The sequence below is a fragment of the Apus apus genome, chromosome 6 (genome assembly GCF_020740795.1).
Source record: "Apus apus isolate bApuApu2 chromosome 6, bApuApu2.pri.cur, whole genome shotgun sequence".
Classification (NCBI taxonomy): domain Eukaryota; kingdom Metazoa; phylum Chordata; class Aves; order Apodiformes; family Apodidae; genus Apus; species Apus apus.
In genome coordinates this window covers 34,905,028-34,918,834 of record NC_067287.1, presented here as the reverse complement: position 1 = coordinate 34,918,834, position 13,807 = coordinate 34,905,028, and the positions used below count along the sequence as shown (strand labels likewise).

The 13,807-nt window shown below is 43.1% G+C and overlaps 1 protein-coding gene across 5 annotated transcripts in view; it reads right to left on the bottom strand.

Annotated features, from left to right (window-relative positions):
* Positions 1 to 13,807, bottom strand: part of UNC80 (unc-80 homolog, NALCN channel complex subunit) — a 133,689-nt gene that overhangs the window by 101,748 nt on the left and 18,134 nt on the right. For 4 of the 5 annotated variants that reach the window (XM_051623948.1, XM_051623951.1, XM_051623949.1 and 1 more), the window contains exons 9-14: positions 9,569 to 9,703; positions 8,717 to 8,939; positions 7,189 to 7,329; positions 3,282 to 3,550; positions 2,277 to 2,645; positions 1,257 to 1,403 (exon numbers count right to left, since the gene is read on the bottom strand). In XM_051623948.1, coding sequence (XP_051479908.1) covers positions 1,257 to 1,403; positions 2,277 to 2,645; positions 3,282 to 3,550; positions 7,189 to 7,329; positions 8,717 to 8,939; positions 9,569 to 9,703 — 1,284 coding nt within the window. The remainder of the gene's footprint in view (positions 1 to 1,256; positions 1,404 to 2,276; positions 2,646 to 3,281; positions 3,551 to 7,188; positions 7,330 to 8,716; positions 8,940 to 9,568; positions 9,704 to 13,807) is intronic. The other variant, XM_051623953.1, reaches the window with a different exon arrangement.

Sequence of the window (13,807 nt, the reverse complement as noted above, 5' to 3'; positions counted from 1 at the left end):
ATGCAGTCGACACGAATGGTGCATGCAAAGCAGTTTGGCCAGACAAATGCACAGAAAATGCAGCAGACTTAGACAGGTAGGAAAATCTCTTTCCATAAATTCAGTGAGTGTGATAAGAACCTCCAAGAGATCTACAATTTATGCTTAATGTTATGTATAGGCCTAAATGTTTTGTTGGCTCAGGTCCAACACAACATGAAAGCCTAACTGACATTTTGACAAATATAGTTGGTGTTTAACCAGTGCTCTGTGCAGAACCTTTCTACTGTTAGCACTGGGACTCTCTTACCCCATCTTGTCCCACTGTGTCAGAACTGACGTTGCTGCTGCAGTCTCCTCAGTACCCAGCAGTCTAGATAACAGAATGCTACATGTTGTGGAGGTAGCCAATCCATCTCTGAGCCATCTAGCTCAGAACCCAGAACCAAACTGTAGCTCTGCTGGCATGGCTCAGGTTAACCATAAGCCACGAAGGAGCACCTGGCTCCCACCCACACCATGGAGGGACACAGTGTCAGTTCTCATTACAGTCATCAAAAGTGCTTCCTGCTGCAAGCACAGAAGGCAAGGAGGAGGCATGTGCTGGAGAAAGCCTTTCAAAGGCTCTCCAAGGGAGTCAAACTCTTCTGGATGAAGTGAGATGTCTGGGCTACACCTGGGCACTTTCCACTGCTTCATCTTGGGCAGAATAAAAATATGTAAGGAATCAGTAGTGACCATCCACCCAGCCCTTCAACAGGACATGAGCCTTCTACTTCCTTGCAGCATTCTAACATGCCTGCAAGCACAGTGCACTCCAACTATCAGGAGCTGATGATGCAGCCCAGTAGCACCTGTCATAATCACTACTGGGAAAACTGGACATAACTACACCTTAGACTTTGGATATCCAGTCCAGGATAGTGGCACCTCTTGTAAATAGCATACTCTGTTGGGGTATGGTCAGTGTGAGAAATCACGCACACCAGCTCACACAGGGGACTCTCCCATTGTCCCTTCCCAGACAACCCATCCACTAGGGTGCTCAAAAGTACCCTGGGACTCCTGTGTGCTCTTAGCAAGCCCCAGAGGCTGGGAGGCAACACAACAGCTGAAAAAGTGCTACAGCTGGGCTGTAACACAGTTTGTGAGCTGGGGCAAAGACCAACACATTTACTGCCAGTACAGAGAAAGCTACAGAGGGTGCAGACAGCAAATCTCAGCAGCTGATGTCAGAAGTACAGGGGGGACACTTTAATGAGCTTTAGTTCTCTTACATTCTCCCGGAATACCTGGTGTCTCAGGCGATCTCCAGAGAGCCCTCGGTGTCCTTCTCCACAACCATAGGCACAACCGAGGGACTTCACAATTTTGATCAGCATTGTGAGTGCCAGCCTATGGGTGCTGAGCGATGGGCCTTCATCCTGAGAGTTACAGAGGGAAAGACTGTATGAAACCCTGGCACAATCACTGGCATTTTTCTAGCATTTTACTTTTAACAAGTTGCTGTCCATTTCTCCTCTCAGACACTCCATTACTGAGTTGTTAGTCTTGAAATGTTTACTCCTATTATTTTTCCAGTTTAGGGACCAGCCCTCTCCCTTTCAGCTCCCCTCAAAAGGTCATGCTATAAATATGAAGCTCCCTACATACTGCTATAAATATCATTCAGCACTTGAAAAAATTTTGCCCAAACCCCAGAGAGTTGGCTTGCTTGAGCAGAAAGACAAGTATCTTTTTACAATGCCTTATGTATTCAGCTACTATTAGTTGTTAAGTTGGAGGTTAGCAACACCATCTCTTGGTGAAATCTCATAGCAATATTGAAGAATGTATTCTTTCTGGCCATCAGGAAAAACAAACTGTGCTCACATGCTGGATTCTGTTTTTTCTTAAAAGCTATGAATAATAACAAGACCCCCCTCCCCCCCCCCCCCCATAAAATAATTGTGGTTGAGGGTTTCACGCACTTAGAAAAGATATTGAAAATGTCCATACAAGGCTCAAAACTCTGCTTTTGGCAGCTGCTTTGCTGGAGTAGTTGCAGTCCTTGAATTCCCAACTGTGTTTCTTGAGTGGAATCCCAAGTGGGGACCATAGCAAAACAAATTAATTTGTGATTGCAGTGCCAAAAAAAAAAAAAAAAAGGATGGAAAACAGAAGGGCAGTCGCATTCACATGCATGCTCTGTCTTAACAGAGCTAGATCTTTTGTATGTATGTATCTAGATCTTTTGTATGTATGCATGTATGCATATATCTAGATCAACTGTACGTATAAAGGGAAGCAAGACAAACCTTTTCTTGTTTTTTGTCATTCTTCTCATATGGCCCTCCTCCTCCACCACCACCTCCATCATTTCCACCTCCACTTCCTCCACCACTTCCACCACCTCCTTCTTCCCCTCCATCTCCTGCTCCACTAACTGGGGGAGGCACAAATCCACAAGCTGAACCACCAGAAGCAGCCCCTTTGAGCTGGAAGGATCCTTCACTTGGTCTTTTTTCAGGGGCCTCATTTTCTTTGTTCTCACTCTTCCTCCGAACCTTCTCTACACAGGGCACCACACCCAGCTGAAGTAAACACTCTACAATGTTCAGTGCCACATCACAAATCCGGGAACTGATGTCATGGTTCAGGACCAAGTAAACAGCCTTCAGGACCACCTGGGGGATTCAAACGTCATATTTTAAGTTAGACTTAGTTTCTCTCCTTATACTATTTAGTACCTGGAAATTCCAGTCACAGACCTGAGACTCATTATAGCAGGCACAGTACAAACTCAGAATGAAGTACATACAAACCTCACCCCCAAGAGCCCACAATCTAGGTGTAAGACAAGAAACCACAGGCTGGGCATAGTCAGGCAGAAAAGGAAACCACGAGATGACATCTGTGAGCCTGAGAACACTGCTTCAGTGCACCAGGAGCTGTCAAATCATTAAGGGGAATGCAGAAAAGGTGAGTTTTAAGGTGCCATTAGAAGAAAGGTGCTATTCAGTTTTATACTATTGCGTAAGAAACTTGGTGCATGCCCCAGGAACACAGCCATTAAATAAAATCACTTAAGATTTGATGTGTGCATTCCACATGCACATGCGCTCCTTGCAAGGAGTAAAAGGAGTTGCAGCATCTCAGAGGAGACTTTTATGATATGCACCAATGTATCTGACTGACCTTTATGTACTGCTGAGAGAAGTCAGATAAAGAGGTGGAGGAAAAGCCCATCAAAACCCTGATCTCAATGGTACAGCTATATTGACAGAAGAGGGACCTGGCTTTCCTCATTCCTTGCCAATTACCGAGAGATCCAGCATGCCGTTCTTGTGGACAAAGTTGTTGGTTCCATCAATGTGATCCGTGTCCTCCAGGCAACTGTAATTGATGCAGGAGTCTGTCAGGCTCCGTGGGAGGTTGGCACATGCGAGCGGCTCGTGGGGCATCTCAGGGATAGGCACCTGGTTGCAAAGCTTCCTCATGTGCTCGCTGAAGAAATCTGCGTAGCCCACATTGAATGAGGCCAGGGTAGTGTTGAAGGTGGCCACAGTGATGGTGGAGATCTGGGACCGCACTGCAGGGGGGAAAAGGGCTACCTGTAAATTTCCATCTCTGGAGTTATGACATGGCAAACTGAGGCTGTCCTTGTTTACAAGGGAGTAACTCTTAATGCAGCTTGTAATGCTGAAAAACAAGACAGATTCCTAATTCCTATCATGGCTACAGGTATGAAAGCATACATTCATTCCTTCCTTTAAGCCAGTGTAAACTAGAACAACCCCAAGCTTGCTCTTGTAGTACAGTTCCATGGCAGCTTAAGTTAATCCCAGTCAACTGGGCAGTTAAGTAGATCAGGGAGCTCAGCCAACCTAAATCTAATCAAAAAGGGGGATTAGCTTTGCTCCCTGTATTGGTCCAGTGCCTGGTCTTAAAAGCAGCACTGGCCCAGCAAGGGAAAGAGGAAGGACTCTGCAGCTGGATGCAGGAGTGAAGGTAGGGCAATAGCAGCATCAGTTTGAAACAGCTTTCTAAGTCACACCAGTTAGAAATATTTCATCACACCAGTTGAAAAAAATGGAGCAGTGTGTTCCTTACAGTACCTGTGACAGTCCAAACCATCTTCAAAAAACAAACCTGATCGATGAGAAAAGGCAATGTGGTGTCTAAGTTCACAGTGCTCAAAGGAGGGACCTCATGACCTAGCCAAGCTTAATTTTAGTTGGCTGGCTCAGGTAGTGACAGCATTTTGGGTACACAGGCCTAATTTTACCAAGAATTCGCTATGGTTTTACAACTCAAGCTGAACCCCAGGCCACAATCTTAATAATTTCCTACACTTTGTGCTTTGTAAGTAGGTTTATACATCCTGTAGTGTAGGAAGACCCTGTATGTCCCACAGTGTTGGTTGGACCACTGTCTGCCAGACAGTACAATAGCAGGGCTATGGAGTAACAAAGAACCTCTACCAAGGCTATTTAGTGTGTTTTAATTAACAAAATATTATATATCTAGTAAGAATCTTCCAGCACTGACTTGGGGATGGCCTGATGGGGGTCCTGGTAGACAGGAGGATGACCATGAGCCAGCAATGTGCCCTTGTGGCTAAGAAGGCCAATGGCATCCTGGGGTGCATTAGAAAGGGTGTGGCTAGTCGGTCAAGAGAGGTTCTCCTCCCCCTCTATTGTGCATTGGTGAGGCCGCATCTGGAGTATTGTGTCCAGTTCTGGGCCCCTCAGTTCAAGAAGGACAGGGAACTGCTTGAAAGAGTCCAGCGCAGAGCTACAAAGATGATTAAGGGAGTGGATCATCTCCCTTATGAGGAAAGGCTGAGGGAGCTGGGTCTCTTTAGCTTGGAGAAGAGGAGGCTGAGGGGTGACCTCATCAATGTTTACAAATATGTAAGGGGTGAGTGTCAGGGAGATGGAGTTAGGCTTTTCTCAGTGTTGACCAGTGATAGGACAAGGGGTAATGGGATCAAATTGGAGCATAGGAGGTTCAAGGTGAATATTCGAAAATTTTTTTTTACTGTGAGAGTGACAGAGCACTGGAACAGGCTGCCCAGAGAGGTTGTGGAGTCTCCTTCTCTGGAGACATTCGAAACCCACCTGGATGCGTTCCTGTGTGATGTGCTCTAGATGACCCTGCTCTGGCAGGGAGGTTGGACTAGATGATCTTTTGAGGTCCCTTCCAACCCCTAGGATTCTGTGATTATGTGATTCTATGATATATTATGCAAATAACAACTTGCCTGAGGGGTAACTACATTTCCTCATGGCTTTTGCAACCCTGCCAACACTAAACTAGCACTTTTTATTAGGAGAAATGTTCCAAGGCCAATCGCAGTGCCTTGAATTAGGCTACAATTGGGTCACTGATCAGGGCAGAAATGAGCTGCCTGTAATCACAGGATTACTTGCTGGAAAATGTGACTTTTTAATGGCTGAAATTTGCATGGTGAAGATAATAATAAAGATGGCAATAGGAAATTTTATTCCTGAGCTACCAAGTTTGATTATTATCCACGGGTAGCTTCCACAGGTAGCTATTTTTGTTTCACTAAGGTTTTGAAATGGGTAACAAAAACCCATATCCAAATCCTAAATAAAGTAACTTTTCCTGTGTTGTGTCTTTATTTCATCATCACTGACAGGACTGACTGCTGGATGGGACTCACAGAGGCAGGGAAGGAGGACTAAAGACTCTTCATTTACATCATGCATGCCTGTAGCACATGCCCATGTGCCTGTGACTATTCTTGAGCAGCTGCCTAGGACATAACTAATTTTTATTTCTGCTTTTCACTGTGTCAGCTAGAAGAAATTAGTTTTTTATCAAATGTCTCCTGGTCAGGGAAAGTACACAACAGATGGAAAATCATTAATAACCAGTATGCCTGGATATAGTTGGTCACACAAAACAGAAGACATAGGTAGTGTTTGTACTTACTCTCTAACTACAGAACAGTTCATTCAAAGTCACAGACTATCACTAGAAATAGTATGATTTGTCCTATTATTCACATGGTTACTGCACAATTGCACCTGAGGTGCAACTAGAAAAGTAAGCATTGCATATGGCTACCTCTTAGAATAAATTTGGCTGGGAAACTGGTGCAGTGAGTGGAATTACGGTCTATAGAATGAATGCAGGTTTGGAAGACAAACTCCACAAAACTGATCCAGGGGAAAAGCTTCACTCAGGAGTGTGGAGATAAAGACGACATGCTCACGCTGGGTTAGAGCTGATGCAAATGCATCCTTTCCCAGACGATTCAGATTTGCTGTGCTAAAAGAGTATGGATCTTTGAGAGCTCCAAGGCTACAGCACATATCACATGAGCGCATCTGTAGCCTTCTACACATGCTGCCTGACAGCTTGCACACAGAGAGACTGTGCCCTGCTCCATGGGGTGAGGGATACCCCATTCCCTCATCAAGGTTTAAGGTTGCAGTTGTCACAAGTGAAGCCCAATCTCTATGACCAGGTTTGGCCAGTAGCACTACACATGAGAGACAAAACAAATTAACTGTGTTAAGCAACAGGAGCAGTGCCAGCAAAGTGCTCTGGTGAAGAGAGCCCTGCTGAGAGCTTTCCTCTGCTTAGCTAACATTGTTTGACAAAGGTGGTGTTGCCCTGTCAATAAAGCCTTCCTTCTGGATCAGACTTCATCCCTCCAGAGGCTCTCCCATCCTGGTCACATTGGCATTGCTATTTCTGCAGAGGGCCCTGCGATAGATGAGCCCCAGGCAGATTTCAAGTAAATTTAAAAGCAAAGCTTCTATTTGGAACCAGGGGAGTTAAGAAAAAAAACTCTGATTCTGAGCACAATCCAGAAGTTGGGGACTGTGAAGGGGCATTCAATGCCACAAGATTACACACAAAACCACTAAAGTTAGCAATACCAAGTTTCTTCCCAAACTTCTGTGCTGTATTGTGGAAAGGCAAAAAAACCCCAAACCTTCCCTTTCTCCCTGCTGATCACTGATTTGTTTTTAATTTATTTATTTTTACAAACTGCACCAGATAAACAGGAAAGGTTTGGAACACTTTTCTACACAGATAAAAAAAACAAAACAAAGCAAAAACCTCAATTAATGGAGACGGAAAAAAACCCAATTAGTTACACACTCATACATGAAAACAGTAACACTTCCTCAGCTTCTTGGAGTTAATATCTCAGTGAAACGTTTACTTCCTGATGAGTTAATTTACCTTCTTTGACTGTGTTCTCCCCATGGCTGTTCGAGTGGTCCGGCAGATCCGAGACCAGCGTGTGATGTGAATGTGAATGCCTGGCGCTCAGGCTCTCCATCTCCGTTGCTGTGTCAGAGCTCCCCCGCCTGGTAAACTTTCCTAGGTTAAGGACAAGAAACGGATATTTAGTTTATTCATCTGAGAGGTGCTCAGAGGCAAGAGTGAACCGAAGTTAGAAACTGAAGGATTGGTGTCAGCAAAGGTTAAGGCCTTCCAGGACCCCATGAAGCAGAACCAAATATTATAGTGGAATATCTCGTGGGGGTTCATTGACATGTAGACCAAGAGTACAAACTCTCGAAAGGCTCTTTCCCTCAGCACACTGATTTAACTGACAGCCACACTGTCACCCTCCAGCAGCTTGAGGAAAACAAGATTGGACAGCACTGAAAGACTCCACCCTTTGGGGCAAGTTATAGGAATTTTGTTTCTTCCCCCCTTGTTGAAAAGAAATAGGGATATTAGGATGGGGAGCACTAAAGCAAAGGATTTGTTGACCATTTGACCTGAAATACATTATTTCACTGAGATATCAGAATGAAGAATTTGCAGGTTAACTCAGGACAAGAATCTGGAGCCCCTGTGATCAAAATTTAACAAACTTCTTGAGCTACTGAAGATATGGGAAAGAGGATTTGGATACTAAGTTTGCCATTCTTGTACAAATCTGCAGGTGTTTATGTACTAACTATTGACAAAACAGATGAGAATCTTTAATTATTCATTTGCCTAAGTTAATTGTCTGGTGTCCCAAAGAGGGACATGTTTACAATAGAGAGTTTACCAAATGATGCCATCCAAGCTGGTGAAAATGAGAAGGCTCTGGCATGGCCTTAGGCAAACATCTTGCTGCCAAACATCTCCGAAAAAGGGTGCCAGGATGACATCCTATGACATTAAGAGTAAGTTTGTGAAACAGAAACAATGCCTAGACACTGTTCAGTGAACTTGGAAGCTTGAAGGAGCCAATATTTACATTTAAACACTGTAACTTTGCACTGTCCAGACAGTATAATTCTCACCATCTGAGATAATACCCTATTTATCTTGTATCCACTTGAGGAAGACTGTGAATATTTTGTGCTCTTCTTCTAATGACCATATTGCTGCCTCTCCAGAGAGTTCTCTTTAAAAGAAGAGAGGGCAACCATTCCCTGAATCTATTTTAAGCTGCACTTGTTCCATACTTGCTACCATTCAGGGAAAGTGGATAGAAGTGTTACAGCCATGACTGCAGGTTGCTACAGTAGCTACTATTCTGATAAAGATGGCAGTTTTCAGAGAAAAAGTGAACTAAAGCCTAAGTCATTCAAGGTCTCCTGTCAGCACAGTTGCTACTTCTCCAAACAAGTGTGTAATGCTGCAAACAGAGCCACGGATATACGGTGCTGAAAAGATGGATGAAGAAATAAAGAGCCTCTGCTGTTCTCTGAATATTCAGGGCAGGAATGACACAGAACTTGGGGCAGAGATAACTCCATCTCACCTAATATGGTGGTTTGCCATCCTCCTCTCTCAAGGCCACGCCGGTCCTCTCCGATTCCAGAGAAACTGCCAAAGGAGAAAGTGCTGCGAGTGGGAGACACATCCAAATGATCCTCGTGGAGGAGGAAGGGCACCCCCATCCTTCGCTGCCTCTTCTTCCCAGTATGGTGGAAAGGAATTGACCCTTTTCGCTCACGCTCCCTGTCCTCTTTGCGGCTCTTGAACTGCAGAAGGAAGAGTAGGTTTATGAGAGCAGGTAGAGGCTTAAAAGCTTGGCAAACTAGCATTAGAAGGTAAAACATAACACAGATCTGTGGCCCAAGTGTAATCATCCATTCTGAACTTTTTATCTTGCCCATTTATTGTGTTAGCAACTATCTGCGCTCTGGGACCATATGAGTATTTAAAGAAACTCAGCCTTGCCCCAGGCTGGGATGGATGCCCTTGTATAATTTTATGACATTCTCAGATCATGGGCTAGATTTGCAGAATACATGAAACTCTGCTAAGTATCTTGGATGGCTGCAAACTCAGAGCTTCATGAGGTAAAAACATTGGAAAAACTTACTGATTTCACTGGGACCACAAGAAGTACCAGCACTTAAAAACCAGCACTGCTAGAGTACCCTCCCCTCAAGCAGTTTCAGCAGGACAGTTATTTGTACAAAGATTTCAGTATTGTGTTTGGAATGTGCATATAAAAACCTATGTAATAACACAGAGAATTAACTTCCAGTGAAAAGAGACATCGGTCTCACATATGGCATGAAAATACAGTCCAAGCAGACCTTCAGTTGCTATTTGTCAGGTGCTGAATCATAAATAAATTGAAGTACAACTTCCTTCCAGTCACCTTTTTAAAGATGTTCATCCCCAGGTCTGTTGAGAGATCTGGAACTGCTGGTCTACGCAAGTTGGTCAGTGAAACCTTGGAAAATGCTTCTGTGCTTAGTGATTTCTCTTCCTCATTACATTTCATTGTAAGATCCTGTGGTTGCCAGAAGAAGACAATAAGTACAAGGAGAAATAGAGGGAAACCAGCTTAAAAAAGCTCTTACTTCCAAGACCTGTCATAGAGTTGTCCCGAAAATAACTGACATCAAAAGGAGCACTGTAGACAAAAAGAACCTTCAGTTTGTTACACAAACCACTATTTGCACATTTTAAGAAAAACAAAGGAACAAAGTTTAGAAAGTCCCAGAGTTATTGACCTTGTCTAATATTTTTGTCACCACAGAATAAAAAATGACATCACATTGTGTTGCCACAGAAAGCCTCAGGTATTGCTGTCAGTGTGATCTAGTTGCATGGAAGACTCATGTTCTGTTCAGCTCTGATTCTGATCCCAGGTATGACTCTGGGTAGCTGACAATCTTCTTGAGGCCTTAGTTTATATTTATGAGCAGTCACAATGGCCACCCTTTGTGAAGCATTTTATTTAAGATCTAAGAGAATATGTCCTTCATGACTTATGCCCTTAAACATGTATTTTGGAACTGAACTACAATAAGCAGCACTGTCTCTTGAAGAGACTTGATTTGAAAAAAAAATATATTTACTCACTAAAGAAACATCAGACTTCTACATCAGTAAGCATCCTTCACTTGTAACAGAGCTCCAGGATCTGTCCATCAAGGTTGTCATAATAGTTCATATTAGTGAAAGCCCCTGTATTTACAGCACAGAATGTCCCACACAGTGAAAACCTTGAGATTAATTTTTGACAGTTCAGCAGAGGGCACTCTGCTCCCCTTCTGCCCTGAGCCACACACATCACAGCTGCCAACTGAAAAGAATGGCTTTGCTACAAAAGGTGGCATAAGCTCAGCTCCTGGCCATCTGTTCTCATTAAAGATCTGATGCCACTTTTCATGAGATGTTTGTGCAGCTGACCTGACCAAATTCTGGCAAGATAATTTTCTTCTGTCTAAATATCAGCTTGTTTCCAATGGAGATGCTCTTTATCCTCACTCCCCCATCAGAAAGCTTGTGCTAAACAACTGAGTCACGTTAAAATACCTTTTTGCTTTCATTCCAGAGATAGCCACATGGCACCATAGATTAAACAACTCCTAGTGTATAGGAGGTGTAGATTCTGGCTAGGCAGATTGTGTGTTGCAGAGCTCACAAGTATGCCATTGTATATATATGAAGGTCCAGCAGAAGCCAGTGAAAGCCTTTGCAGCTGATGTCCTAAGCACCAGGTACTGTGTTTGCAGTACTGAGCACTGGGGACCACACATTCTTCAGAGACTTCTCAGACTAATCAAAGACTGCCCTTGAATCCTTCCTATTAATTTTATCGACACAAGAAAGAAGGAGACACACAACAGAAGGATTCCTTTTCACAGCTGTTTTCATTCACATTCAGTCAGGATATGACATAAATAATTTTGTATATATATAACTATATATTCAGGGGAGGAGTCATACATAAAACCCCACAGACAGCAAATTAGGGTTCAGCCCTAGGTGCTCTCAACAGTGAAGCCAGCAAGTACTTCCTGTGGCTTGGTTCTTAGTTTTACAGCTCTCTGCCTTCTTCTGGCTGGAAAACATTGTATGACTTTATTTAAGATTCACTACCTTTGCCCATTAGTCACTAAATCAGTGCTTTATTAAGTGGCTTATGGTCACCAAAAAGATAAAGTGAGGATCAGGGTCTGCTGGGATACAAGCCACGCAGACAGACAGAAAGAACAGCCCCACTTCTGAAAACTGCTATGGGTAGGTATCAAGCAAACGACACTAGAAAACCAAATTACAGAATCACTTCCAATGCACAGTGTGGTATATGATGTATTTCAATGAATCAAGCTAGCATTCTTGTTGAACACTGATTGAAACTGTGGCTATTCAGTGCAGTAGGCCATGTGGCAGTTATGATATGCAAAAGATGGGTAAGAAAGCAAAATAGTTTTGGGGCTGCTCTCTTAGATTTTGTTGTTTCTGTTTTCTATTGCCTTCCTTCTGCATGACTGTATGCCTACCAGCTCATTAGTACTTTTCTCAGCTCTCAAGATATTACACTTGATGCTCTCGGCTTTATATTAGCATTACAGTCAGCACAACAGCGGCATTGGTTTTATGCTTAATTTAAGCTTTGGCTCTTTGCCCCTGCAATGTTAGTGCAAGGCTGTAGAGGTTTGTGAGCCTCTGAAGGTTTCATTTCCTAGACCTGTCCTTACACTGAATTTACTGCATACAGATGCAATGCAGGTTTCCTTTATCACGTGTTGCCAGGTCTGAAATATGTTTAGACTAAAGTAACTTTCTAGAGGAAGCTAGTATTCATTTTATTCACCCTCCTTGCAGTACCCCTTTTCCTGCTCAATAAGGAGTGCTGGCAGGATGCACTGAATCTTCCTCTAGGCAATACATGGAGGATGTTTTTCATGTTCTCTTGATCCCACCTCCTTTAGCCCAAGCTTATATTTGAAATGTGATTTCAGGCACACAGAAACCAACAGGAAGTGTGAGGGTTTTGCTGAGGCTTAGGAAGATGCAGGAAGTTACCCCAATAAACTGCAAAACAATAGAAAGAATGTGGATTTACCAGAAAAATTTACTGGTCCCTGATGCGATTTGCAGGCTGCTGTTTTTGTCTGTAATCACTTTCTGGCTGCCACTTCAAATCTATCCCACTGAAACACAGAGTGCTGGTATTTTTTGAGAACTTATTGCTCAACTTGAATTGATGACATTGCTTTAGGAGTTTAAGAACTAGACAAAAAACCCCAGACTTTAACCATTTCCCTGTGTCAGATGAGCTGGAGAAGTCTGAGCATACAACCCCTTGTGTTGACAGAAAAAACTAACAACTCTTAGCCCACTGGAGGTGGCATTCTCTTCTCTGACTAGCAGAGAGCCTTGAGTGATGAGACTCCGAATTTAAGAACAGCAGTTAGGGCCCTACAGCTGGCTGGGATGAAACAGAGCCTAGGTGTCTCTGTGCATAACAAAGAATTCAGTCCTCAGAGTTGTAAAGAAGGGGGGCATGAGCTGAAACTTTTGCTGCATGGAAGATCGTTTTCTCCTCCATCACAGATGTTCTGCATAACAAATTTGAAACCTTTTAAAACCAGATTCCAGTTTGATGGAGTAAAAACACACACGACTGACACAGAAGTTACTGAAAGCAATCAAACCTAGCCCTAGAGAGAAGAATGCCCTTGACAGACTTCTCACATTAACAGCTAGAAAGTACCCAGTGGAACTGCCAAATGGATTTAACAGAAAAACGTTAGTGAAGAGCAACTGAGCAAAGGAATCATCTGGTAGAGAAACAGCCTGGAAAAGCAAGAAATAGCCAAGTGTGTGAAAGGACAGAAGTGTTTTCCTGTATAGAGAAGAACCAGCAGAATACTAGTGCAAACAACAGCTACGGAAGACAACTGCATTCTTGCTGCCAGTGTGCCAAGAACCACGGACTGCACGCCATGTTGCACTAGGAGCTAAACTTGTGCAAAATATCTGAGTTGCTATGAGCATGGAAATAGTGGACCCCACCAACAGCAATATCTTCCAATTCTCTCTGCAGGAGATGGTATTAAGGAGGATTTTCTGCACATGCATAGTAATCCTATAAAATCCCCACGCAAAGGTAGATTAAGATTGCATAATAGTTCCTATCACCTGGCGTTCGTGGAGATATTTCAAGCTTCTACAGGGATGAAACTGGCAACATTTTATAGAAATGACACTAAAGTGTAATACAGATTATACAACACTGTTGCTGCTGAGTCCTTAAAACCACAAGTAACCACCAGCCCTTGTAAAAATCATAACAACGGCTATTTAAAAATAACAGTACTAATATTTACATCGTTTATATTGACTTCTGGCTTAGCAGCATCTGGGCTGTACAGGAGAGAAGGTATTTCACTCTTCTCCCTTCTAAAATGGCAGGTCAAAAACTGTCAGAGCTCTACAATTCTGAAAGCAAGGATTTTAAGAAAGAAACACCAGAAACTAAGAGGGTTCTGACTCAAAAAAAGACATTTGACAGCAACATTAATGGAAGACAGAGCCTTGTACTTGAGGTGTGTCATAAAATTGGACTGCAAAAATAGAATCTGTATTAAATATTGTT